The 27999-nt window shown below is 39.7% G+C and overlaps 1 protein-coding gene across 1 annotated transcript; it reads right to left on the minus strand.

Annotated features, from left to right (window-relative positions):
• Window positions 1-1478: 1478 nt before the first annotated feature.
• LOC139698869 (uncharacterized) lies at window positions 1479-27765 on the minus strand. The gene is made up of 6 exons (XM_071597813.1): window positions 27677-27765; window positions 27244-27518; window positions 18326-18375; window positions 5405-5765; window positions 4811-4857; window positions 1479-3258 (listed from the first exon to the last, which is right to left on the minus strand). The coding sequence occupies exons 1-6, from the start codon at window positions 27745-27747 to the stop codon at window positions 2203-2205; spliced, it is 1860 nt and encodes a 619-aa protein (XP_071453914.1). The 5' UTR covers window positions 27748-27765; the 3' UTR covers window positions 1479-2202.
• Between the last annotated feature and the right edge of the window lie 234 nt (window positions 27766-27999).

The following is a 27999-nucleotide window of genomic DNA, read 5'->3' on the forward strand; positions in this document are numbered from 1 at the left end:
AGACCACAACATGTATGGCAAACATTTAACTCAATTGTCAGAAGTCCTGTGAAAATTCAAATAACAAACTTACATAACATAAACCTTCTGAAAACATTTGTCACTGCATTCAGATGAATTAGACAGGTTTATGGGCTTCCCTTGCATTGGCAACATTTCACCTACTCTGCTTAAAATGTCCTCAGGCCAGGTAGAAGTGGAGATTGCTTCAAAAATGCTAATTTTTATATACTGCAATGGTTGTCACAGAAATAGCCCTCTGAAGTAATATGCAGCATTCACCAGCTGCATTGAAGTGGAGAATCGTGCCAGAAACTAGAATACACATCTCCAAGCATATGAAATGGTTTAGTCATTCTCCCTGTTCATATTGCTGGGTCCTTTTGTTATTTCCACTGCTTCTCTGATGTTTCTTGGGAAATACAGATTTTCTTTTACCAGAAATTTGGGACTCCATGAAGTCGACTGTGTGAGATGACACCACAAAGACATCTCCACAATGGCCAATTTCTCTCCTGGGTCCATTCTTTACTAACCATGTGTGTCATTCCATCCTGTATGGTACAGATGTTGGTGTGTCCTGCACGGGAAAGAACAGGCATGAAGAGAAATCCGCCATTGTATAATGTGTCTTCATGGAGCCAGGTCATACGGTCAACTTCAAATCCCGGCAAAAAGGAATGAGGCATTTCCTGAGAATCATCAGAGAAGCAGGGGAAGTAATAAAAAGATATGACAATGTGCACAGGGAGGATGACTGCACCATTTTGAATACTTGGGAATGTGTTTTATAACCAGCGACAGGCATCTGCAATTCTACAGTGGAACCTCAATTAGCGAGCATAATTCGTTTCAGAATCATACTGGTAATGTGAAACACTTATTACGCAAAACAATTTTTCAGACAAACACAAGCTGATGTATTAGGCACACAATCCAGGACTTCTCCTCTCCTCATGAGTCATTATGTGAAACGCAGCTCGTGGATCAAATCATTTATTTACAATATGGCTCAATTGTTCTGCGAATTATTTGATATGTGAGGTGCTAGCTAAGAGGTTCCACTGTACATGGCAAGTGGTGGCTGTGAATGTCATCAATCGATCAGACAGGAGCAGCCATGCTGACACCTCCGCCGGTGTGTGTGTGTGTGTGTGTGTGTGTGTGTGTATGTATATATATATATATATATATATATATATATATATATATATATATATATATATATATAGCAGAGAAAATGAAGTTTCCAACAACATATTGACAATGGGTAGGAAACCTATGAACCTGTTTGACTCACAAACTAAAAAATGCTTGCAAAATTAAATTATTAACATCCTCATAAATAAATACTTTTTACTACTATATTTTTCAAAATAATAAACAACTTCAGCAGGGTGAGATGTTCAAAAATATCACTGAATACAATTCACTGTGCAGTGCACAAAAAATACTTTCAGAGATGTAGCTTCCCACAAGTGCTGTACTTTTATAAAAAATAATAAATGATAGCATACAAACATCAAAATGCTTTCAGCTAGAAGAGCTAATACTCTGTTATCCTTCTCTTATGTTTCACATGAGGATTTTTGTCGCCTTCTTGGAGACATTTTAAGATTTTAAAATAAAAAAATTGCCTTTCAAAAATGATTTTCCATATTTGATATTCCAGCACTTCTCACTTTTAATGATACAATTAGCATATATCACTAATTATCACAAATACCTAATAACACAATGGTTATGCCACAAAAAAGAACAAAGTACGTTTGTGATAAATACTTCTTGAATATATAACACAATTATTTTTAATGACTATTAACCTGAATGAAATTTAATTTGAGGTAATTTACATCTTTTTAAATGAGAAAGTCCCTTTTGAAATAAATGTCTGATAATTTGCCTCTGAACTATTAACCCTATGCATGCGAACATTTTAATTTAGTTAATGGCCTGATGAACAAAAGAGGTTATCAAAACATATTAATTATAATTAAATGAGGCTTCAAGTGACTAATGTGCTAGAAGGGAAAATGAGCTTCAAACAAATGTTCTAACAAGAGTCCATTGTACACGGTCACTTTGAATTCATCCATTAGGAACAAGCCAATTGAGATCCTGAGGAATTATCACTGTCAGTTAATAAATAACTGTGGCAAAGCAAGATCACTCCAATATAACCACAGGTGACGCTAAATGAGCTCAACCAACAGGTGAAATAAATGTTGATATGCCATTTTTCATATCTTTTTTCTCTGTCCCTTTAGTGCTACTTTCTTCAGCTTGCAACATTTCCACAGCTTTCTCATTAATGGTCACCATTGCTGCACAGCCCTTTGCATTAATACTTCTTGATTCTCTCTTCCTTCGCTGAACATATTTTGCCTGTCTGAGTGACTTACAAGGAGGTAAATTTTCAGAGCAGTAATCACACTCCAAACAATTTTTCATGTGTTTACGTAAATGCCATATCATCACAGAGTCATAATCAGTTTTAAAGGAACAAATTTTACACACATGCTTATAAAACCTCTCAGCAGAACTCGCAACCTCTACAACTGGATAATTATGTACTTCTGATTCAGTCAGATCTGGTGCTTCATAAACTGAGACTCTAGAATCAGAGCCTGATTCAATGCCTGACCTGATTCCCTTGGAATAAGGCATACACAACCTCCGCTCAGGCAAATTAACATCACAATAATCACACCGCCTTCCTTTCCTTGCATGCCCACGTAAGTGCCAAATCATTACTGCCACATAAATGGTTTTAAAAGTGCAGATTTTGCACTTAAGGATTTTGGTACTTCTTAACAATGCTTCATTAACTGATGAAGAATCTTCAACAACTTGAACAACTGAAGAAATCTGATTTGGAGAAGGTATTTTGGGTGCAATTTCATCCAGTTCAATGATCATCTTCTGTGTCCCCAATGATTTACCTACAGAATCCAACTGATTAAAAACATCCTGAACTACAATCGCCATTGTGACTTTATCCTTAACAAGCCCTGCATCATCTTTCATCATGACTGCCTCCATGTACCCCTCCTCCTCCTCAATAGGTGTCCTCGCTTGTTTATCCACACCTAATACCACCATGGCAACCTCATCATCTGTTTGTTTTTGAGCATTTAAGTCTGTGTGGATGAACACATCTGCAATTTCTACTCCAGAATGTTGATTATCCTTCTGCAATTTATTACATTGTGCAACACTTCCATCAGTTCTTACTTCGGAGCCAGCATTCTTTTCGATCTAGAAATAAAACACGATATGTTTCATATAGTTTACGATAAGTTTACGAACTTCAATTATCTCTATATGAATATTAGGTCAACAGAAGTATGTACATTGGTTATTTGATGCCTTGGTTCAAATGTCTCAACAATATTTTGTTGCTCACTAACCATACATATCATGTAAGTATAGGAGTCGTCAAAGAAAAGTAAAAATACAGGTACATTTTGACACTATATAAGGTCCATACAATAAGTATCATGACTGGTTTGCTGTAGCCTCAACAAAAAGCAGTGGATGGGTGTCAGACCGGTCCGCTCCGTAGAGAGGTCTCCCACCACTCAGGTGCACTTTAGTTCAGTCACCTACGGGTATGCATTGAGACAGGAGGTGGAGTTTTGTGACATGTGATTGTTTGTGGTGTCGTCGCACCTGCATAGAGCGAACCGTCAAGCAATGCTGCGCTGTGAAGTTTTGCGTGAAACTCGGGAAATCATTGAACTCATTAAACAGACTTATGGGGATGATGCCTTAAGCCGCACTAGAATTTTTGAGTGGCACAAAATGTTTAAGGAAGACCAGGAGCACACCGAAGATGAGGCCAACAACCGCTCAAACCGATACTCAGGTGGCCAAATTGAAAAAAGTTTTGGAATCCGACAGGCATTTAACCATCGCCCTTATCAGGGAGGAGACCGGCCTTTTAGTCGGCACCATCCACACCATTGTAACAGAGGATTTTGCAATGAGGAAAGTGTGCGAGAAGCTGGTGCTGAAAGTCTTGAGCGAGGAACAAAAACTATCCCAGGTGGCAATTTCGCAAGAAATTTTGGACTGCGTCCAGGAAAATGAAGATTTTCTTGACAACGTTATTACTTCGAAGGATAGCTCAAAAGGAGCTCAAAGGATATTGGTTTGACTCCATCGAGTTAAACAAGGGATTTAATACAAAATTTAGCAGTGAATATATTAATTTGCATTCTAAGAATAAATTAAATTTTCCACTATCTTGCCGACCAAATCAGTTGAGTCAACGTTAGTTGGAGTGCAATGAAAGGTTTAATGCAAGGCTTCTTTCAGAATTTCACACTTCTTCATTAGGACTCATGTGAGATATTTAAACTCGAAAACAGTCAGATTACCACAAATAGCCTGGCTGAAATAAATATGCACTTTCAAATCATGATTTTCTGGAAACTCGGTTGTAGGTCTACTCATAACAAAATGAAGCTTTAGATGAAACCCCATCATAATCAATTATTGGCCTCTAATTCTATTTTTAACCCTCGCCAAAACATATCTGCCTCAGTTTCAGTATGAAGTCATGATTTTGAGCTCAACTTATTATATAAGGTTCACTTCAAAAGGTACAAGATGATTTTTGAATCAGACCTCTAGGTTTAATAATTTTTGAGATAGCAAGATTTTCACAAAGAGTCATATGAAAATGAAATGTCAAAGAAATTGCCACCCCTGAAGAATTAAGCACAAACAAATTTTCAAAAATATGATTTGATATAGCATATTCTAATTTTGATATTCCTATTTTTTTCCTTGAAAATTCACTCACCCTTAATGAAAATATATCCTCCAATGACATCACATACTGCTTTTCTCCTGAAAGATTAAAATTTATTTCTATCATCAATTACAGATACATGAAAAGTACTCTGGCTAGTCCAGATTTCGACAAAATTCAGGCATTTCAGTGTAGTTTGGATGGATGAGGACAAGATAAGATGGACAGCACTACTAGTCCACAGAAAGACATTTTTTCCGTGAGCTTATTCAAATGAGGTTGAATATAAATACAACATAAGGGATTCATTTTTGAGGAGAACATTTACATGTTACAACAAATAATCCCTATAAGAAGCAAATTTTACATATAATTATCAAAACGCTACTGGTTTTGTAGGAATGGCTCATGGATGCACTTAAGATGAGGGGCTGAAGGTGCCCAGAGAGGCATGCCCAGGAATCAAAACCCAGGCCCATCTGGTCAGTAGTCCAAGGTTCAACCCCTGGACTACTGCGTCCCCATTCTACCAGTATGAAATTAAAAATGTGTTGAAACATTTACTTATTTCTAATGGTTTTCATAGCTGATACAATTTTAATAATATTGATTGAAGTCTATTTCAAATAAAATAACAAGACTTACCTAAGCCGCTAGAGAACTTATCAAGGATGAGCTTGCCATTCTTCAAATCATTCTCTCTTTGTACTTCCTCGCTTACAAATTTTGCCAGGATGCACATGCTGATGGCTCCCTTGAGTACTTTCATCTCTTCTTCAGTTCTATCAATATAATTCAACAATGAAGAGCACCTTCGACACACCACCTCAATATCAGCCACTGTTCCTTTCATGTCTACAATTGACTCCAAGTGCTGTAGGAGAATAATTTTGGTGACCTCGGATGGTTCATTCAAGTTGATGGCAAAGCCAGGAGGAATAGCACAACGACACACCAAGCACACTTCTTCACCACTTGAGCAACCATCAGCTTTGGCTGGGTTTACCTGTGGAGAAGAGAATTTGCTTGAGAGGCTATCAATCATATTCTCAGGCATGCCATGGCTCAGAAAAACCCATGGTATCAAGATTCCAATAAGAAGGCCAGAGTTAACAGAGAGACCTCTAACAATGAGATAAAATAAATATTGGCAAGTCTTGCTCAGGCATATAACCATCTCATCAATCTTAGTGTGCCTCATAAGCTGGTATGGAATTAAAATAAAATGGAGTGACAAGAAAGTTGGATGACATCTGGTTTTGTGGTCAGAGTGAGTGCTGGATATGAGGAAAAATGAACACAGGTATTCATTGTAGAGTAATTTGTCAAGGCAGCCATGATGAAGATGGTAACAGTGAAACTAATTTTATGTGAATGAATTAAATGAAATATAATGCACAGAGAAGGGATCAATGACTTGCTTGACAAGGCGAGTACAGAATATTGTTATGTGCACATAATTGTAGTTCAAGTTATTAAGGGAAGTGGCCAACAACTAAGGTCATTAGCGAATTATATTCGCAATTCGATGAGATACTACTGTAGTTTTTCTTTCAGTTATGCAAAAATATTAACCTTGGCATTTTTTTAATCTTGCAATGCTTGTGATGTAACTGCACTTACGGATTTAATCTAAAAACAACCCTGTTCACGAATTTAGTTCTTATTCTGTATTCCACCATATATATGCAGTTTTTCAATTATTACGGATTATTAAGTAATCTACGGGTTAAGTTAGGTTTTGGATGGACACAACTATCAAATGAATATTTAGAGACTCCTAACAAAACACAATCCTGCAACCTTCTCTGCATCAAGTCCTTCAACTCAGCATACTTCCATCCTCCTTTCCTGCCATCCAACATTCCTATCCTGTTCATGCCCTTTCCTCATTTGCCTAACATTCTCCCCTCTATTACAGTCTTCAGCATCCCAATGACAATTAATCCAAGCCCTTCATCCATTTTTCTTACCTCCTTATGATTTCTCCCAGCAAACCCCTCTCTTCGCCCACCATACCAAGTACTTCCTCATTTGTTTTCTTCTCTGTCCATTTCACCTTCTCCATCCTTCTCCACAACCACATTTCAAAAGCCTCAAATCTAGTTCCATCCTCCTGCTTCAGTGACCACATTTCCACACCATACATAACTATGCTCCTCTTTTCTTAGTATCCATACTCGACATCCCTGTCATCAACTCCCGCCTCCTTGTGAAAGCCTCTTTGCCAAGCTCTACATACATACAAGCACGTACACTTGAACACAATGATATGGATAATTCCATTTCCCGGTATATTAGGAGCGTTCATATTATGTAATGTAAGCATTTTTTATGTTGTTTTATGAACTACACTTTTCAAGACTATTGAACAAATGGAGCGGCACCACTCATTTGTTTCCCGCGAAATCTCTTTGCTATCTTTATTTTTGCTCCATGATTGATAACACATGCTTTTGTTTTATGCTGCCAATATGAAAAATTTTCAATAAGCAATAATTAAAATTTTATCTAAATTTGGCATTTATTATTTGTTCACATAAAATTCGATGTGTTTTCTACGTGGTTACTTATTAAATCTTGAAGTCATATCTAACTTCTGTGATGTTCTTCAAGCTTATGAATCAGTAGAATTTATGATTATAAAAGCAATCACTGATCATGCAAAACACTTAAAAAATCAGGATAAATATATTTCAAGATTTATTTTAGGTCGCTTCATGAGCTATTTATTGTTCAATGCCATTCTTCAATGTTTATTATTGCTTCCTGAAAGCTCAACATTGTGTGTTTGCTCCGTTTTCCTTTAAAATATTTTTTCATTTATTTACAAGGTAGTTTATAATGCACAATAGTATGTCCATTTGCACGTTATTCTAAATGAGGCCTAATCAGCAAAAGATAACATCTCTCTTTAACCTTTTCATTAAATAAACCCAGTAATCTTCTAATAAACCCTAATTTTGTGTTAGCTTGTCAACATATTCCCCGTGTGTGTTTAAACCAGGAGATGTAATGAGCAACGGTAACGCCCAAGTACCCTTCTCATTTCGATAATCCTCCCTTATCAACAACTCATCCCACTTGGACCTTGAGCCACCCAGCCATACAAATGGTTTTGGTGAGTTGTGGAGATAAAATGCAGATGTAGAAATTTTGGCAAAAACTGTAGAACAGGGGAAATTCATTCAAGGTGTTCTACTTATTTAAAGATAGGTTTTGGAAAGCCCCTAGGGACTACCTCTTTACAAGGGTTGCTATTTTTATTTTGAGACTAATAATGAAAAGACAGTAATTTATTGCATGATTATCAATACACTTTTGCATGCACTCAAACCAATTTTTGTATAACTTTTTCCACACATATTGAGGTTTTTGAATGCATCAACGGCCTCTCCAGGTAAAACGTTGGCCAAGCAAATTATTCTGGATAAATGGGCATAAAAAAGTCATTTGGAGGTAAATCAGGGCTGTATAGAGAGGATGACCCATCAATTTAACGTTTTGGCTCATACTAATAGATCCAATATTCATTACCTGTGTAGATGTTATACAGTTTTGACTTATGGCAATTGTATTTCTTTCTACCAATTGCGACTAGCATCTTTCCGAGCTTCTGTGATATTATGCGGGATCCTATGCAAATAAATTTTTTTCACAGCTAAATGTTCACGCAATATCTTATTGATACAATAAGTCACACGACTGATCTTCGGGTAGGTAGTTGTTGGCATTATTTTTGAAACCTCTGATGATTCTCCAAAGTACATGTGAAATTAACTTCTAATCTTAGTCACCACAGCTGTTCAACACAGTTTTGGGATGAGGATCAAATTGACATTAGAAAATTGTCTCGCCCAATTCCTTCCTAATGAGCACTGAATTTTAGTCCAAAGAATCATTCACCCCATTTTTCCCTAAACTATTTTGTTATTACGCAAGGGTATTATTTATTATCACTGCATTTTTCAACTTCCTTTTCTTTCCTTCACTTTCTATCCCACTACCTAGTATTACTGAATACAGGCAATCCTTATTTACTTCACTTTACTTCTCTATTTCTAAACTGCCTCATCAAAAATACTCTGCCATACATTTTTACATACTCTCTTTTCATCTTACTGACCCTATTATTCCTCTTTGAATAAGCATCCCTGGCCCATATCGTAACCTAAATTTATTAATTAGCTTTCTGTTCATTTCTATCCTCATTTCTGGGTTAACATTATTTCATAATCCTATTTCTTTCCATTTCCAAATCACCTCATTGACATGGCCTCATAATGAACTTATTCCTTAAAATTCCTATCATTTTCTTTGCTGCTCTTTCCATTCCCTTCCTAAGATGCACCCCTTTTTCCCCAACCATTTTCATTCCATAGTCCTGATTTGGCAGTTTCCTATCCCGTGCAGGTATGTATGAACAGGTATGTCTGGGCGTGCGTACATACGTGTGAGAGAAAGACTGTGTGCGTGAGAGTGAGTGAGAGACAGTGCATTTGTGTGTATGAGGGAGAGAGACAGACAGTGCCTGAGAGAGAGAGAGTGCGTGCGTGAGAGAGAGAGAGAGTGCGTGCGTGAGAGTGCGTGGGAGAGAGTGCGTGCGTGAGAGTGCGTGGGAGAGAGTGCGTGAGAGTGCGTGGGAGAGAGTGCGTGGGAGAGAGTGCGTGGGAGAGAGTGCGTGGGAGAGAGTGCGTGGGAGAGAGTGCGTGGGAGAGAGTGCGTGGGAGAGAGTGCGTGGGAGAGAGTGCGTGGGAGAGAGTGCGTGGGAGAGAGTGCGTGGGAGAGAGTGCGTGGGAGAGAGTGCGTGAGAGAGAGTGCGTGAGAGAGAGTGCGTGAGAGAGAGTGCGTGAGAGAGAGTGCGTGCGTGAGAGAGAGTGCGTGCGTGAGAGAGAGTGCGTGCGTGAGAGAGAGTGGGTGCGAGAGAGAGAGTGGGTGCGAGAGAGAGAGTGGGTGCGAGAGAGAGAGTGGGTGCGAGAGAGATTGCGTGCGAGAGAGATTGCGTGCGAGAGAGATTGCGTGCGAGAGAGATTGCGTGCGAGAGAGAGAGAGCGTGGCAGAAGGCGTGTGCGTGCGAGAGAGTGCGTGTGAGAGAGTGCGTGAGAGAGAGTGCGTGAGAGAGAGTGCGTGCGAGAGAGTGCGTGCGAGAGAGTGCGTGCGTGAGAGAGAGTGCGTGCGTGAGAGAGAGTGCGTGCGTGAGAGAGAGTGCGTGCGTGAGAGAGGGTGCGTGAGAGAGTGCGTGAATGAGAGAGTGGGTGAGAGAGTGCTTGCGTGAGAGAGAGAGAGTGCGTGCGTGAGAGAGAGTGCGTGCGTGAGAGAGAGTGCGTGCGTGAGAGAGAGAGAGAGAGAGAGTGCGTGCGTGAGAGAGAGAGAGAGTGCGTGGGTGAGAGAGAGTGAGAGAGAGAGAGTGCGTGCGTGAGAGAGAGTGCGTGCGTGAGAGAGAGTGCGTGCGTGAGAGAGAGAGAGAGAGTGCGTGCGTGAGAGAGAGAGAGAGTGCGTGGGTGAGAGAGAGAGAGAGTGCGTGGGTGAGAGAGAGTGCGTGCATGAGAGAGCGCGTGCATGAGAGAGTGGGTGAGAGAGTGCTTGCGTGAGAGAGAGAGAGTGCGTGCGTGAGAGTGCGTGGGAGAGAGTGCGTGAGAGAGAGTGCGTGAGAGAGAGTGCGTGAGAGAGAGTGCGTGAGAGAGAGTGCTTGCGTGAGAGAGAGAGAGTGCTTGCGTGAGAGAGAGAGAGTGCGTGCGTGCGTGATAGTGCGTGAGAGAGAGCGCGCGTGAGAGAGAGAGTGCGTGCGTGGGAGAGAGTGCGTGCGTGAGAGAGAGAGTGCGTGCGTGAGAGAGAGAGAGTGCGTGCGTGAGAGAGAGAGAGAGAGCGTGCGTGAGAGAGAGAGAGAGAGAGAGAGAATGCGTGCGTGAGAGAGAGAGAGGCGTGCGTGAGAGAGAGTGCGTGAGAGAGCGCGTGCGTGAGAGATTGCGTGCGTGAGAGATTGCGTGCATGAGAGATTGCGTGCATGAGAGAGCGCGTGCGTGAGAGAGAGAGAGAGAGAGAGTGCGTGCGTGAGAGAGAGTGCGTGCGTGAGAGATTGCGTGCGTGAGAGAGAGAGAGTGCGTGCCTGAGAGAGAGTGCGTGCGTGAGAGAGAGAGTGCGTGCGTGAGAGAGAGAGTGCGTGCGTGAGAGAGAGAGTGCGTGCGTGAGAGAGAGAGTGAGTGCGTGAGAGAGAGATTGCGTGCGTGAGAGAGAGATTGCGTGCATGAGAGAGTGCGTGCATGAGAGAGCGCGTGCGTGAGATAGAGAGAGTGCGTGCGTGAGAGAGAGAGAGAGTGCGTGCGTGAGAGAGAGAGAGAGTGCGTGCGTGAGAGAGAGAGAGAGAATGCGTGCGTGAGAGAGAGAGAGAGTGCGTGCGTGAGAGAGAGAGTGCGTGCGTGAGAGAGAGAGTGCGTGCGTGAGAGAGAGAGTGAGTGCGTGAGAGAGAGATTGCGTGCGTGAGAGAGAGATTGCGTGCATGAGAGAGCGCGTGCGTGAGATAGAGAGAGTGCGTGCGTGAGAGAGAGAGAGAGTGCGTGCGTGAGAGAGAGAGAGAGAATGCGTGCGTGAGAGAGAGAGAGAGTGCGTGCGTGAGAGAGAGAGTGCGTGTGTGAGAGAGAGAGTTCGTGCGTGAGAGAGAGAGAGTGCGTGTGTGAGAGAGAGAGCGTGCGTGATAGTGCGTGAGAGAGAGCGCGCGTGAGAGTGCGTTATCTCACACACGCACTTTTCTTTCTCGCACGCACGCTCCCTCTCTCTCGCACGCAATCTCTCTCGCACGCAATCTCTCACGCACGCTCTCTCTCACGCACTCTCTCTCTCTCACGCACTCTCTCTCTCTCACGCACTCTCTCTCTCTCACGCACTCTCTCTCTCTCACGCACTCTCTCTCTCTCACGCACTCTCTCTCTCTCACGCACTCTCTCTCACGCACTCTCTCTCACGCACTCTCTCTCACGCACTCTCTCTCACGCACTCTCTCTCACGCACTCTCTCTCACGCACTCTCTCTCACGCACTCTCTCGCACGCACTCTCTCGCACGCACTCTCTCGCACGCACTCTCTCGCACGCACACGCCTTCTGCCACGCTCTCTCTCTCACGCACGCACTCTCTCTCACGCACGCACTCTCTCTCACGCACGCACTCTCTCTCACGCACGCACTCTCTCTCACGCACGCACTCTCTCTCACGCACGCACTCTCTCTCACGCACGCACTCTCTCTCACGCACGCACTCTCTCTCACGCACGCACTCTCTCTCACGCACGCACTCTCTCTCACGCACGCACTCTCTCTCACGCACGCACTCTCTCTCACGCACGCACTCTCTCTCACGCACGCACTCTCTCTCACGCACGCACTCTCTCTCACGCACGCACTCTCTCCCACGCACGCACTCTCTCCCACGCACGCACTCTCTCCCACGCACTCTCTCCCACGCACTCTCTCCCACGCACTCTCTCCCACGCACTCTCTCCCACGCACTCTCTCCCACGCACTCTCTCCCACGCACTCTCACGCACGCACTCTCTCCCACGCACTCTCACGCACGCACTCTCTCTCTCTCTCACGCACGCACTCTCTCTCTCTCAGGCACTGTCTGTCTCTCTCCCTCATACACACAAATGCACTGTCTCTCACTCACTCTCACGCACACAGTCTTTCTCTCACACGTATGTACGCACGCCCAGACATACCTGTTCATACATACCTGCACGGGATAGGAAACTGCCAAATCAGGACTATGGAATGAAAATGGTTGGGGAAAAAGGGGTGCATCTTAGGAAGGGAATGGAAAGAGCAGCAAAGAAAATGATAGGAATTTTAAGGAATAAGTTCATTATGAGGCCATGTCAATGAGGTGATTTGGAAATGGAAAGAAATAGGATTATGAAATAATGTTAACCCAGAAATGAGGATAGAAATGAACAGAAAGCTAATTAATAAATTTAGGTTACGATATGGGCCAGGGATGCTTATTCAAAGAGGAATAATAGGGTCAGTAAGATGAAAAGAGAGTATGTAAAAATGTATGGCAGAGTATTTTTGATGAGGCAGTTTAGAAATAGAGAAGTAAAGTGAAGTAAATAAGGATTGCCTGTATTCAGTAATACTAGGTAGTGGGATAGAAAGTGAAGGAAAGAAAAGGAAGTTGAAAAATGCAGTGATAATAAATAATACCCTTGCGTAATAACAAAATAGTTTAGGGAAAAATGGGGTGAATGATTCTTTGGACTAAAATTCAGTGCTCATTAGGAAGGAATTGGGCGAGACAATTTTCTAATGTCAATTTGATCCTCATCCCAAAACTGTGTTGAACAGCTGTGGTGACTAAGATTAGAAGTTAATTTCACATGTACTTTGGAGAATCATCAGAGGTTACAAAAATAGTGCAAACAACAACCCACGCAAATATCAGCTTCAAGAACTAGAGAAGATTGTGTGATGCCATTGAAGTGATGATAACATTATGCATGCCATATTTGCTGGCATATAGTTCTTGTACATACATAGTGTGAGTTGTAATTGATGTTTAAAACTTTTTAATTCAATTGATTGTATTATTGATATTAATAAACATTTGAAAAGTATTCTATTTTTTGTTTTTGTAAGAGAGCCTTCCCTTAATCTTCCTATTATTTTTTCCATTCCCTAAAAATAATAAGTTGATAAATGAATTTTTTTTCTTTCCCTCAAAGAGGGAGTATTTATGTTAAATAAGTTCAGAAGCAGTAAATCTGCATACTTTGCTACTTTGTGAACTTTAGAGCAGCACATTTATGACCATATTTGACTCATACTGGCGAGTTTATCATTCAAAATAGGTTGGTTGAGAAAGAATCCAGGGTGGCCATGGTTGCACATATGCAATCATGGATAATCTGAACAATAGCATCAGTGCATTAACAAAAACATTGAAAAAGCAATTGGAATATGTTTCTAAATTTGAAATATTTTTACAAATCACCAGAATTAATTTCATGATGAGATTTTGTGGCACAGCATAGCTTAAAACAATGCAGATTCTGCTATGATATTGAATTTAACCTATAAATGATTACATAAGCGAAAGAACACAGAAACAGCAGCAGAGAAACTTTTGATCACCACCAACTGATAAGGTAAGCACTTGGCAAACACCGGAAGAGGAACTACAAAATGGCTGGACTTAGAAGAAGAATCAATTACTTTGACATTAGAACACAAGGGTTCAGGATTTTTAGTTTCAATAAAATTGGCTATTAAATAAGAAAGGAAGATTGCCGCCAACAGAGACAGCTGATTTTACAGGATTAACATCATGATTTCCCAAATTCATGAGGAGAAATGAATAATAATAATAAACCCACATATGAGAATGACAACTAAAATAACAGAAAAGATGCCCACAGAATATGAAGAAAAGATTATTAAGTTAGATAAATTTGTTATTAATGCAGAAAAGAGAAAATTTTTAACTTTCACTAATAGCAAATATGGATGAGGTCCCACTAATGTTCAACATGCCCTTACACAAAATGTAGATTCCAAAGGTGCTTAAAGTGTAATAGTTAAAACTTGTGGACATGAGAAAACAGTTGTGTTGCCTAACTGCGCAGATTAAACAAAATTGCTACTTCTTTTGATATTTGAAAGGAAAACCTTGCCCAAGGAGAAAAAGCCAACAGGTTTGTTTGTGTATGTTCAACCCAAGGGCTAGATGGATAAGGGGGATAAAGTTGAGCCCATGCTATCATGGGATCAGTTTTGGAGTCAGATAACAGAAGCTTTGAAAGAATCAACCAACTGGAAACAAAAAAAACAGACACTTCAATAGAGTTACCTATCAACTAAGCTGAGGCTGACACAATAAAAGAATCACATCAAAGAAGCCTATGTCACATATAGATCACATATTAAGCAAACTTTGACCACTACCACAGTTATCAACACAAAATTTAGTTCGATAGAAGATAGTAGAGTTCAAGCCAACACTAAGATCACTCTTAATTGAACTCTTAATCTCTTGAAGTTAGTGATACTAGAAATAACAAAGATGAAACACATCATTTAACCCTGATTAACTGTTTCTCAACAGAGCCAAATTTTAATTTACTTCACATGTACTTGTTAACATATACAAAGTCTGTTCAAAAAAAGATGAGACACTTTGAATGAATACTCAATTTTATTAGTTGCCCTTTAATCATGCTTATCGCCTTCAGAAGTTCTTGGCTGCCGATACAATGCTCCCAATGTTTTTTCCAGCTTATCAATGCTGCCTAGAATGCTTATTTCAGGATAACTTTTAAGTCTGCTGAACAATTTTGTTGGATGTCTTCAATAGTTTCAAATCGACACTCTTTCAAGGTGGATTTCAACTTGAAAAATAGGATCATAAGTCCACTGGAGAAAGATCCAGGGAGTAGAGGGGCTGGAGGATAACTAGTGAGCTGTTTTGGCCAAAAACTGGGTAACAATCAATGATGCGTTCGCCCAGATATTGTTGTGATGAAGCACCAATCCTTGTTTTTCCACATTTGTGGTTTATTCCGCAACATGGCATCTCTTAACCTCTATATAGTGCTGCACATTCACTGTTTGCCCTAAGAGGACAAATTCTTAGTGAATAATCCCTTATCAATCAAAGAAAACGATCAACTTCACCTTAATGTTTGATCGCAACACCTGAGTTTTTGGGTCATGGGGAAGATGGCCCCTTATACTGTGAAGACTGAGCTTTCGTCTCTATATCATAACCACAAACCCAGATTTCATCGCCTGTAATGAATAAGATGATTAAAATGTTCTGGTCATCGTTTGTACAATTGAGCAGTTTCTGGCTGATGTCAAGATGCTTATTGCTCCATTTATCCATTAGCACTTATGGCACAAATTTGAACATTACGTGCTGCATCCCAAAAATTTCTATCAAAATGTCAAAAAACACAATCCAACATTAATTTCAACTTCCCTGACAGTTTCCCTATGGTTTGCTTCCACAAAATCATTCACCCTGTTTACATGGGAATCATTTGTTGACGTTGTGGTCGTCCACTTCTCGATTCTTCATCCGTCGAGGTTTGCCCCGACTGGAAGTAGATGTACCAGCAAAAACACGGCCCGACTCATAGATTTACTGTCCAATGCCTAATGAATCATTTCATAAGTTTCATTTACACTTTTCCTGTGGTTAAAACATTCAATAAATATGAATTGCTTCTCTAACAGCTTCATTCTCTATGACACAAGAATTTGTACAGCAAGCATGTGCAAGCTCAGACAAGAATCGCTGTTGTTTGAAGACAAGTCAAGATAGGGCCAAGAGTAAGGTGCTGTTTTACTTCTCACAGATGCTGCTAGAAGGCGACACCTCACTGATTGTGATCCGGCAAGCAGTTTGCGCATAGAAAGACCAGCCTCATCTTTTTCTGTACAGACCTTATATGCTTCAAAGCAAGTTCAACATATCAAACTGAACCACTAAAATAAACATGAATACGAAAATAGACAGATGAAAAGTATAGACACTAAAATAGTCAGATGAATAACCACCCTTACTTGCAACATGAATTTTGATGTCACTAAATTTTACAATTATTATATGAGTTGTGCATAATATCAGCGGCCTAAGAGGCTACCTCTGCTAATAATATTAAACCCAACTAAGCTATTCCAACACTCCGAGGAGTTATTTCTTCTTTAGTTAGTTTTTCTGCACTTTGATTTTTTGGGAAGCAATGAATCTTATAGCAATTTTCAACAATAAATAAATGTATAACTTATTACATAACTGAAATAGGTAGAATATAATAATTACAAATTGAAATTGCCTGCATAAATCATGCTTATAATTTTGTTCAATTTTAATTGCATTATCGTCAATTAATGCATTCATTAATTCTTTTAGAATCCATTCAAAAACTTATTGGCTGCAATTCTAATGCAAACTATTATGTTCAGCAAAAATAAACTCTGGTTATCAATAAATAAACTTGGTACCCTAGCTGAGTAAGTAATTAGTCTATGTTTCAGCTTCGAGTCATCAATAATGTCAGAGAAAAATTCTGGTCTCTAGGGAAGTCCTCATTTCTATTTACGCACATTGGGGCAATCAATAACAGAAATCCTAATTAATGGTTTTAATATTATAATTGCAATGGATTAGTTTTAAAATTGTACATGGGAAGACCCAGAAGTACCCGGCCTGGTCTAGAGCTGGCGGTAGTTGTTTGAAAAAAGCACTATATTAGAAAGCATGCAATCTATGAAGCATATGTTTGAATTTGAAGACCCTACGCTGTTTAGCATTTGTTTGGCAGCCATCAAAATTGAACGTTTTCAGTGAATTTGTGAAAATGGAGAAAATTGGTCATCGTCATGTGATACAATAATTTTATTTGAAAGACCTCAGCCCAACCAATATAAAAGCTGAACTGGATTCTACTCTGAGTGAGTCTGCTTCTTCATTTACGACGGTAAAGTAATGGGTATCAGTTTAACCAAGGACGAATGAGCTGTCAAATCGAGCATCGCAATGGTCGACCAAATAAGAAAACGATTCCAGAAACAGTGAAGAAAATCCACGAAGTGCACAAGCTAGCAGACATAGTCGGCATTTCAAAAAGTGCAGTACATCACATATTAACTGAAAATTTCAACATGTGAAAGCTGGGTGCCTTGTTTGCTCACACTCGAGCAAACCAGTGCTGTGAAGATGTTTCAATAGTGTTTAGTGTTTAGCATAGTTTCACAACAACAAAGCAGAATTGTTGCACCGTTTTATAACCATGGATGAAACATGGGTCCATTATTTCATACCCGTGACAAAAGAACAATTAAAACAATGGATTCAAAAGGGAGAACCGGCTCCATAGAAGGCAAAGACTGTTTCATCTGCAAGCATTGGGTTTTTGGGATGCACGTGGGATAATTTTCATCGACTATCTTAAAAAAGGGAAAAGAATCAATGGTGACTATTATGTGAACTTATTGCAGTGTTTGAGCAAAGAAATCAAGCAATAGTGGCCACATTTGGCTAAGAAGAAAGTGTTGTTTCATCAAGACAATGCACCAGCTCAAAAATCCATTATTGCAATGGCCAATATTCATGAATCAAAGTTTGAATTGCTACCTCATGCACCTTATTCATTAGATTTAGCCCTCTCAGATTATTTTCTGTTCGCAAACTTGAAAAAATGGCTCGGTGTTCTAAGGTTTTTCAACCGTGAAGAAGTGATGTCGGCAGTCAACGGCTATTTTGAGGAGCAAGACTTCTTATTATAAAAAGGGTAACAAACTTATTGAAAATCACAGGGAAAAGTGTATAAAGCTGAAATGAGATTATGTTGAGAAATAAATACATTATATTCCAAATTTTGTGTGTTTTCTTTGTAGGGTTGGTAAAGCAAATTAATGCCTGAAGCACCATCCCTTCACTAAATTTGTAAGGTTTGAAAATGAAGTTTTTGTGGCGCACCTATACACTCACACAAGTATGCATATGTGTTTGTATAATTAGGTAGATGGTAGGTTTGACAAGGAGATATCATTATACCCTAAAAGCCTACCGTTTCAGCAGTTCCATCCTTAATCTTAGAATCCACATCCTTCCTGGTACCTGTAATACACAAACATAGGGTAGTAAGCATCAAATAATTGCCTCAAGAAAATGAAGTACCTCCACTTAAAATAAAAAATAGAGTTAGGGTAGTGTTTTACATGTAGCAATCCACCTAAGACCCACAGTATCAAATTTACCCCATACCACAATGCATGTGAAATAAATATCCAAAGCAACAAACATTAGGCATTAGGTAAAGTATAATGGAAGAACAAAATTCAACTTCACTTACTTCTCCCAATGAAAGAGGAATTAATATAAGGTGTATTCAAGTTACGCATCTCAGATTTTTTTCTCAGGATTGCAAACAAATAAAAACATTTGATTTGTTTTAAAATAACCAGACTCTTTGTCAGTGCATGACAGAGATGGTAACACTCTATGGCACAAAGAATGCTAGAGGCAGTGGTGAGAGTGGGGACTGTTTTTGATACTTCAAATTGCCATGTTTTCATGACAAGATGAGCGTGTAAGCATTCATTTTCTTAATTTGTGTCATGTGACATCAATTTAAATCCATCACCAGTTGAGTGATACAAGGTGATGGTGTCATGGATGTATCAAAAGTCAATTTGTGGGTGTAACAGTTCAAATAAGGAAGGATGTCGTGTGACAACAAACTGTCGCAAGGGGCGTTCCTAAATGGTGCGACACAAAGGGTATCGGGGAAAGTCAGAATTACTACACCGAGTGTTACCCAAACAATCGTTTATTATACAAAATACAGTTAAAATGCACCATTTACAAAGATATACGCAACTTATGGATGGCTAGACCCTCAGTACACCAACGCGCGTCCGTCGGGAAGGGAGTATGGCAGGGCGGACGCGGTCACGACAAGCATAACCTAGGCAGAGCCCTCGTCCACCGGGAAGGAAGGGAGTATGGCAGGGCGGACGCGGTCACGACAAGCATAACCAGGCAGAGCCCTCGTCCACCGGGAAGGAAGGGAGTATGGCAGGGCGGACGCGGTCACGACAAGCATAACCTAGGCGGAGCCCTCGTCCGTCGGGAAGGAAGGGAGTATGGCAGGGCGGACGCGGTCACGACAAGCATAACCTAGGCAGAGCCCTCGTCTGTCGGGAAGGAAGGGAGTATGGCAGGGCGGACGCGGTCACGACAAGCATAACCTAGGCGGAGCCCTCGTCCGTCGGGAAGGAAGGGAGTATGGCAGGGCGGACGCGGTCACGACAAGCATAACCTAGGCAGAGCCCTCGTCCGTCGGGAAGGAAGGGAGTATGGCAGGGCGGACTCGGTCACGACAAGCATAACCTAGGCGGAGCCCTCGTCCACCGGGAAGGAAGGGAGTATGGCAAGGCGGACGCGGTCACGACAAGCATAACCTAGGCAGGGCCCTCGTCCGTCGTTGAGTCAGAAATAGGGCACGCTGTCGCGACAAGCGCAACATAGCCGAAGCATCGTGCTCTACCGGTCACCGCCAGATAACCAACTGACTGCTTTTCGCCCCGCGATCAGGGCTTTTATACCCAAGTTAGGAGCATTGTTGTTGGTCACGTGGGAGTTTTCGGGGGAACCAGGGGAGGAATACCATTGTTGTTGATCGCTGGGAAACATTGTCGTTGGTCATGTGGGAGTTTTGGGGAAAACCAGGGAGGGAATACCATGCTGCACACCTGCAACACTGCGTCGTTGATTGCTTGGGGTGGGTATTCGGAGGAGCCAGGAAGGGAAAACCATGTCGCATACTTGCGACAAAACCAAAAATATCTTGGCCTTGACAAGCACAGTCACCACCACCAAAAAAAATTTGGGTGTCAGTCCTGAAAAAATTGTGGCTACGTTCTGGGGCAGCAATGGAGCATTCCTTACTCATGGGGTTCCTAAGAGCACTACGGTGACACGTTCACCCTATGAAGATGTTTGGAAGAAGCTCCTTCCAGCATTGCATGAAAAACTGTCAGAAAAGGCCACACGTGGCTCTTTCACCAAGATAATGCACCAGTGCATCACGTGAATATGGTGCAGCAGTTTTAACTGTTTCCAACAATGAAAGACACTGCCAGCAATTTTCCAGGGGACAAAACAGACTCCTGAAGAAACATTTGCAGAGGTCATGGAATCACGGCATCGAAACTGCAAACAAGGTGCAAGGATGCAGGGAGATCATATCAAGAAGTGACACAAGTTTCATTCTTTTCGAGTGATTAGTCAGTGAGAAAAAAATATAGGAGTAGTTTTAACTTGAATGCACCTTGTGCACGATAAAATTCATAACTTTCTAACTGATGCACAATTTCCAAAAGTAATGCAAGCAATTAAATTGCACCATTTATCACTTTTCAAAGGATAAAAATGAGATGATAGCAACCCCTTTAAAATTAAACCTGAAAGGAGTTGGCAAAGCATTCTAATCACATGGGTGATCTGAAAACTTTCCATCTTAACATGAAGATGGTAGCACTCTTCAATTAAAGTTTGGAAATGCATTTGCACATGCGTGGAAAGGTAATCACCAAAATTCCAGCCTTTTTGGATACTCAGTTGACTTGACCTCAGTTTGACAACTGTTTCAGGGAGTCATTGGAAGGTCTTTGTAAAAATAGAAAAAAATTAGTATCTTGCTTTAATTAAATATTTGTTTTTGAAAGGCAATATGGCAAGGCAGATCAAAGGTAAGTTGGACACTGTGTACAGGGACTCAGGGTGTACAGGGAACATCATTTAGGACCGTGAAATTTTGGAAAATTGCAACAACAGGTGATAAAATCGAAAAAGTTCACCCAATGGTCCTGGATGGCCATCAAATTAAGGTTAAAGAGACAGCAGAGGCTATGGGCCTATCAACAGAATTTGTTTATCATACATTGACTGAAGAACTGGACATGAGCAAGCTATCCGGATCTTGGGTGCCATGTTTACTCACTTAGGACCAAAAACCCATTTGAATGAACATTTCCAAGGCCCTGTTGGGGAAGTATAAGCGAAGCGAGCCAGATATTTTGCATCAATTCTTTCATTCAAAACTGTATATGAAATTTAGATCCACCACTACCCTCCTTAGAAGAAAGACCAATCAAAACAGTGGACTGCATTGGGTGAACCTGTTTTGAAAAAGGCTAAGATAGTTCCATTGGCCAGGAAGGTGATGGTGACTGTTTTTTGAGATAGTCACTTAATTGCATTTATTGATTATCTTCAAAGAGGTAAAATAATGATAGGAGAGTATTATGCATCATTACTTGATAAGTTGAAGATAGGCAGAAGTTGCAAACACTACTGCATTTGAAGAAGGAAGTGCTTTTAATTCAAGACAACACACCTGCTCCTACTTCGACAGTCACGATGGCTAAAATGTATGAATAACCCATTGAATTGGATGACCATTGACCATAATCATCAGATCTAGCTCCCAGTGACTTTTACCAGGTTTCTAACCTAGAAGTTTTGCCCGAGGGATAGAGATTTTCATTGGACGAGGAGGTTATTTGGGTTACAAATAATAATATGGGCATTAATATAAGTAAAAGTTAGCATATAAATTTTTCAAATAAAAAGAATGCAGGAAAGGAAATTTACACCCTCTTTGGAGAAAGAATCCCATGTACCAGTCAATGCAAATATTTAGGCATTTATTTCACTAAGGATCTTGGGTGGGGAGTCCAAGTAGATAATTTGACAGGGAAGGCATTTAAAGTTTTGCATTGGGTGATGAGAAATTTAAAAGGAAGTAGCGTAGCCACAAAAGAAAAAGCATATAAGGCACGGGCTATCCCTATCCTAGAATACTCCTCCATAGTATGGGATCCATATGAGGTGGGACGTATTAAAAAGATAGAAAAAGTTCAAAGAAAGGCAGCAAGATATGTACTCGGAAGGTACAAAAGTACAGATAGTGTCACAGAAATGTTAGATACACTGAAATGGGAGTTTGAAAAACAGAAGAAAAAGGAGTAGGTTAGGCACGATGTATAGAATTGTTAAAAAGGACGAAGCATGGGAAGATTTATGGCAAGGGATAGAAAAGCCTAACTTTAAGGGAAAAAACGACCACAGTTTCAAAATAAAAATAATGACTCGAAAAACAAATAAGAAAAAATACTCTTTTTTAAATAGAACTATAATTGATTGGAACCAGCTGCCTGGAGGTTTGTTTGAGCCCTTTCCATCCAATTTTAGAAGTTTTAAGTATAAATGTAAAGCAGCCACTGGGTAATAAACTTCATTGTAGTTATGAAAATATTGTTAGTATGTGATGCGGATGGCATTTTGTATGTGATGAGGAAGGGTCATTGCATGTAAAAATATTTTGTCTCTTATCTGTTTTTATGTGTGTCTGTAAGTAATTTTCATTTTAAGTGATAACTTTGACCAAACTTGACCGATGCCACCAGAAAAATCACCTAATTGCAACGTAATTGTGTAAATAAAATAATCCACATACTAATGCCTATTTTGCAGATAAGGGCATCGGCTACTATTTTTATATCTTAAAAAAGTTACGAGTATCCCTGAAAAAAGTATATGGACTTAGTTGGAAAAAAAATAACTTTGAAGAAAAATGCCTCGTTTATTTGTTAGGTGAGAAACTTATCTAGGTACCCAGACTACCCACGTAAGTACAGTATAACCTGGCTTAACAAGCACCTTGTATGGTGAGTTATTTGCATAATCGGCAAAAAATATTTTAAACAAGACTTGATTCACCAGCAACTTTTCGCATCATGAGAGACGAGAAGAGAGGATTTCCCAGCTTGATTGCGGCAGGCTACTTCAGTTTGTGTTAAATACCCACTCCACTAGCATTTAAGTGTTTCTGGCGATCACACAATTCTCCAAAACTGTTCAGACACATTATTTGTGTTTCCTTTTGTGCCAAGTTAATTAATACTATGTACATAATTTAAAAAATGCCCTCAAAGAAAAATGATGCAAGAAGACAGCCATATGAGAATAAAAAACAGTAGAAATGAAATGCAAAATCATTGAAAAGTGTGAACAAGGGGTGAGCGTGGCTGATCTAGCATGCAAATACAATCGGTCTACATCACCTATTTGCAATTTTTTCAAGAGCAAGGACAAAATTAAGGAGACAGATGCTTCAGTGGGAGTGGCATGAATATCAACGCAACCATTATATATTCCTAAGATTGTTGAAAGGTAGCTTCTCATATGGATAAACAAAACAATTGCAAGACGACAATATTAATGAGAACAATATTTGTGATAAAGCAAAAGTGATAATTCCTGACCTTGTTAAGAAAATGCCAGGATCATGAATGCTCAAAGATGAGATATTTAAGGGAAGCCATGGATGGTTCGAGAAGTTTAAGAGGAGAACTTGCACTCACAGTGTTGAGAGGCATGGTGAAGCATCAAATTCCCAATCCAAGGCAGCAGAGAACTTCATCAACAGAGATTGATAGAATCTTGTAGATTTTGAGGGATACCCGCCAGAACAGATTTTTAATTGTGATGAGACAGGTCTCCTCTGGAAGATGTATCTGTACAACAGCAGAGGAGACTGCCTTAACTGGCCATAAGCCAATGAAAGACCATATTATGCTACCATTTTGTGCAAATATTAGTATTTGATAATTTAATCCCTGCATGTATACCTTTTCGAAACTTCACAAGCCTTCAAGGAGTGTTAAATCCAGGAGAGACTAAATGTGACGTGGAGGTCATGAGAAAGCATGGAAAACAGTTACATCATACATTGAGAAGCATCACCCTTATAAGCTGTCGCTATGCATGCTACAAATTTATTTCATCTTACTGCTCTGCTGCTGTTTCAGAACAATTTGAAGTGCCGAAGAAAACAAATGTTTATAGACAGCTTCCCAGTAAAAAAGAATGAAGAATGTATCATAAACCAATTATTGGTTCATTTTATGGTTGAATAAAAGATGAAAATGATTCAAGACCCCAAAGAATGTATACATGGTATATATAACTTTTTATATGGATATACTTTGCACATTATTTATTTTTTATGGCATGGATGGCATTATCGTATCTTACATTAATTTATACCAGAAAATTCTATTTGCTTCACTCGTGTTTCGTTTTGCTAGACATTAGGAATGAATTAAGCTCATTGTGTGAGGTCCCAAGGCATCATCCATATGAGGGACACAAACTGTGAAACCTTACATGGCACAGTACACCAGTGTTCAATTCAGCAGGAACAAAATATACCAAGCCTTCCTACTCTTAAAACATATGCAAAAGTGTGCAAGTGGAAACATGTCGAGTATGGGTACACACCATTGTGTGACACACAGACAACTGACAGGCATAATATTTAACTTAATTTCTTGAATTGCGGGTAAAAAATTCCAACGGCAAAATAATATTCACAGTTTATGAAATAAAAGGCAAATTTGGCACTAGCAAATAGTACGGAATGGGAAAAGAGATGCTAAGAAGTGTGCAGCTGCATTTGATTGCCATATGAGTATGGTCCCATTTGTAAGATGCAAAGTAATGCTACATGCTTTCAGCATTAAAATAACCTTTCTACACAACATGATGATGAATCTATAGAATAATTATGGAGGTATAAATTAGTATTTTGAAATATTATACGAGTAGTTCTAATTCAAAGGAGACGCTATTATTTTTCACTCTACAGTGAATACAAATACCATTAATGCACAATCATATGATTAATATTCACTCAATATAGCAAGGCTCATGAAACTTATGAACTCCCTAAAATAAGTGTTTTAAATATTCAAATTTACTCAAATACAGTGAAAAGCCTAGGAGTTTATCTAAGCAGCACCTAACCTGGTGCGAGCAAGTAAATGCCATTTCACAGAACTCTTTACACAATGAAGCATTTCAGACACCTAATCCCTATAATATTACGCCAGAAGCTTGTTCAAACGTTAGTATTACCACATCTCGACTATTGCTCAGTTTTCTACGCTGATGGGAACAAGGAGCTAAGTACAAAATTACAAAGGCTCCAAACTTCTTGTCTACGATTCATCTTTAATATGCATTTTAATGAACGTGTAACTCCTTACTATAAAATGTTGAATTGGGTAAAACTCGAACAGAGGAGAATGCTTCAAAAGGCCTCACAATTATTTAAAGTTCTGAATTCTAAAACCCCTTCATATTTATATGAAAATTTTATATTCAATTCACTTACGACAAAGAGATCAACCCACATTACAAAAACATTCCATCTTCCCAAATACCGCACGGCTATATATGAAGTCATTCAGTATTTCATCCTTTAAACTATGGAACTGTTTGCCTAATAAAGTAAAATTATCCAGGAACACATCCCAATTCAGCAGGAACATGTTTGAATATCTGTCTACCACACTACCAAAATGGCCTCATTACTGTTCTATCAGGCTAAATATTTAACTATTGTTCTTTGAATTTGTATGTATATATTGTACTATATGTTTCGTTCAACTAATGTTAAATTATGTTTTGTGACTGGCTTAATTACCTTATTCTATGCATTATGTAAACCTGTTTCACTCAATAGGTTTCAAAACCTCATGTAACATGTATTCTGCTCCAAGGGACTTTGCTCCCAGAGCAATAAAAATTGTTTATTATTATTATTATGCCATATTATGAATCAATCACACAGAACAACTCACAGATTGGAAAACATGTAGATGATTGAATAGAAACCATCAGAATACACACAATAGGCTCGTGTAAAACTGTCTATATTTAAATTTTTACAAAATTTAGCAAATACATTGGGTAGAAGATTGGCTACAACTAACAAAGTATTAGTTTTAGCTATTGCTAGGATCTTTCTCCAGTCGATCCGTAGCTGCTTGTAATTATAAATCAAAATTATGTACATGCACCAGTAGAAACGTGTTTAAAAACAACTCACTTCATAACAATAAATTAATTGATACAATTTTCACTTACTATAATATACTATAATAAATTATTTATATTCAAATTTTCCAGAAAGAAAAAGGCTAAGCTAAACATTAAAATAGGAGGGCAAGAACTAGAGCAGGTAGAACAATTTACGTATCTCAGAAGTGTTTTGGACCAACGCGGTTCAAGTAGTAGGGACGCAAGGAGAAGCATTGCGCTGTGCAAAGAGGCTTTCACAAGGAGGAGGGAGTTGATGACAGGTATGTTGAGTAAGGATATTAAGAAAAGACTCGTAAAAACTTTGATGTGAAGCGTAGCTATGTACGGCGCGGAAACGTGGTCATTGAAGCAGGAGGATAGACGTAGACTGGAGGCTTTTGAAATGTGGGTGTGGAGAAGAATGGAGAAGGTGAAATGGACAGAGAAGAAAACAAATGAGGAAGTACTTGGTATGGTGGGTGAAGAGAGGGGTTTGTTGGGAGGAATGCTGTGGAGGCAGGAAAAGTGGATGAAGGGGGTGTTGACCGGCAGTGGGATGTTGAAGACTGTGATAGAGGGTAGAATGTTGGGCAAAAGAGGAAAGGGAAGGAACAGGATAGGGATGTTGGACTGGACGAAGGGAGGAAGAAAGCACTCGGAGATGAAGAGTAGGGACCTGATGTAGAGTAGGATACTGGATTTTGTGTTTTGTTAGGAGTCACAAAATATTTATTTATTAGCTGTGTCCATCCAAAAACCTACCTTAACCGGTAGAGTACCTAATAATAAATAATTTCCAAATTAAAAGAAACATTTTCATCACCAGAAGTCACAACCCATCTATATAAAATTGTGAAACCCTATGTTTCAATGATTTTTAACATTCAATAATTCCGTGTCGCGACTTTTTGAAAACACTTTCTCCGAAAAAACAACTGTACTGAAGTCAGGCATTTCAACATCTTTTCACACATGGGTATATTACATGACTACTGATACTGCACATAAACATTCAAACTAAATTAACTAAAGCTATCAAAGCGATTGGTTTACCTTGATTCTCACAAGATTCTGCAGATGAAGAGCCATCCAAGGGAATTATTTGCTTGCGTGGTTTCCTGTCCTTTGATGGACTCAAAACATGAGACGTGAAATTGAAAAGGGTTGGAACAGCATCTGATTTTAACCATGTACCACCGAATTTCTCTCTGTCGAAACAATCATCCGTGAAATGTTTACTGCAAATTTTCGTGTAATCGGTGACTTTGAAATTTTGCCTTCGTACTTTCATTTCCCAAAGTTTCCTCCTGCTCGGATCTTTTGGGAAGCTAAAAGAGACAAAATTATATCTGTACGCTCAAAGCTTACACCAAAACAAATACAAAAACTTCCGCGGTATCCATTAGCAAAAACCATTTATTGAGAACAAAACAGCCATAAATCATAATGACATATACTATTAACTATTCTATTAATACTTGTTCACCTGTGCAATGTCACAGAACCGCCCTTTTGAGATCTTTCGCGGCACCCGTAGGCGCAGCAGTGGTGAACCATTTTGCTCCAAGTACACAAGTCACGTGACAAACGAGACTACTCTGGAACAGTATGACGGGGACCACTTGCAGAATTCCGTGGACTATTTCCGACTAGCGCGCCCCTATCAATGATAATTGAAACAACAGTAGTTGAATATCGTTTTACAGGAAACGGGGGGAGGAATTAAATAATAGTTTGTTCCGTACATTTATCTTTGTTTATTCCTGCACTTAGTACTACGAGTCAGTGCACAATCATTTTTCAACGACA

This window comes from Hetaerina americana, unplaced genomic scaffold (genome assembly GCF_022747635.1).
Source record: "Hetaerina americana unplaced genomic scaffold, ioHetAmer1.1.p SCAF_9, whole genome shotgun sequence".
NCBI classification, from domain to species: Eukaryota; Metazoa; Arthropoda; class Insecta; order Odonata; family Calopterygidae; genus Hetaerina; species Hetaerina americana.

What these genes read in the sequence shown, in the direction of transcription:
- LOC139698869 (XM_071597813.1), bottom strand. Translation starts at nt 27,747, where the DNA reads ATGGTTCACCACTGCTGCGCCTACGGGTGCCGCGAAAGATCTCAAAAG. An exon ending in AGAATCTTGTGAGAATCAAG is followed by an intron (nt 18,376 to 27,243) that starts GTAAACCAATCG and finishes TGTGTATTACAG; the next exon opens with GTACCAGGAAGGATGTGGAT. An exon ending in AGGATATATTTTCATTAAGG is followed by an intron (nt 3,259 to 4,810) that starts GTGAGTGAATTT and finishes TTTTATTTCTAG; the next exon opens with ATCGAAAAGAATGCTGGCTC.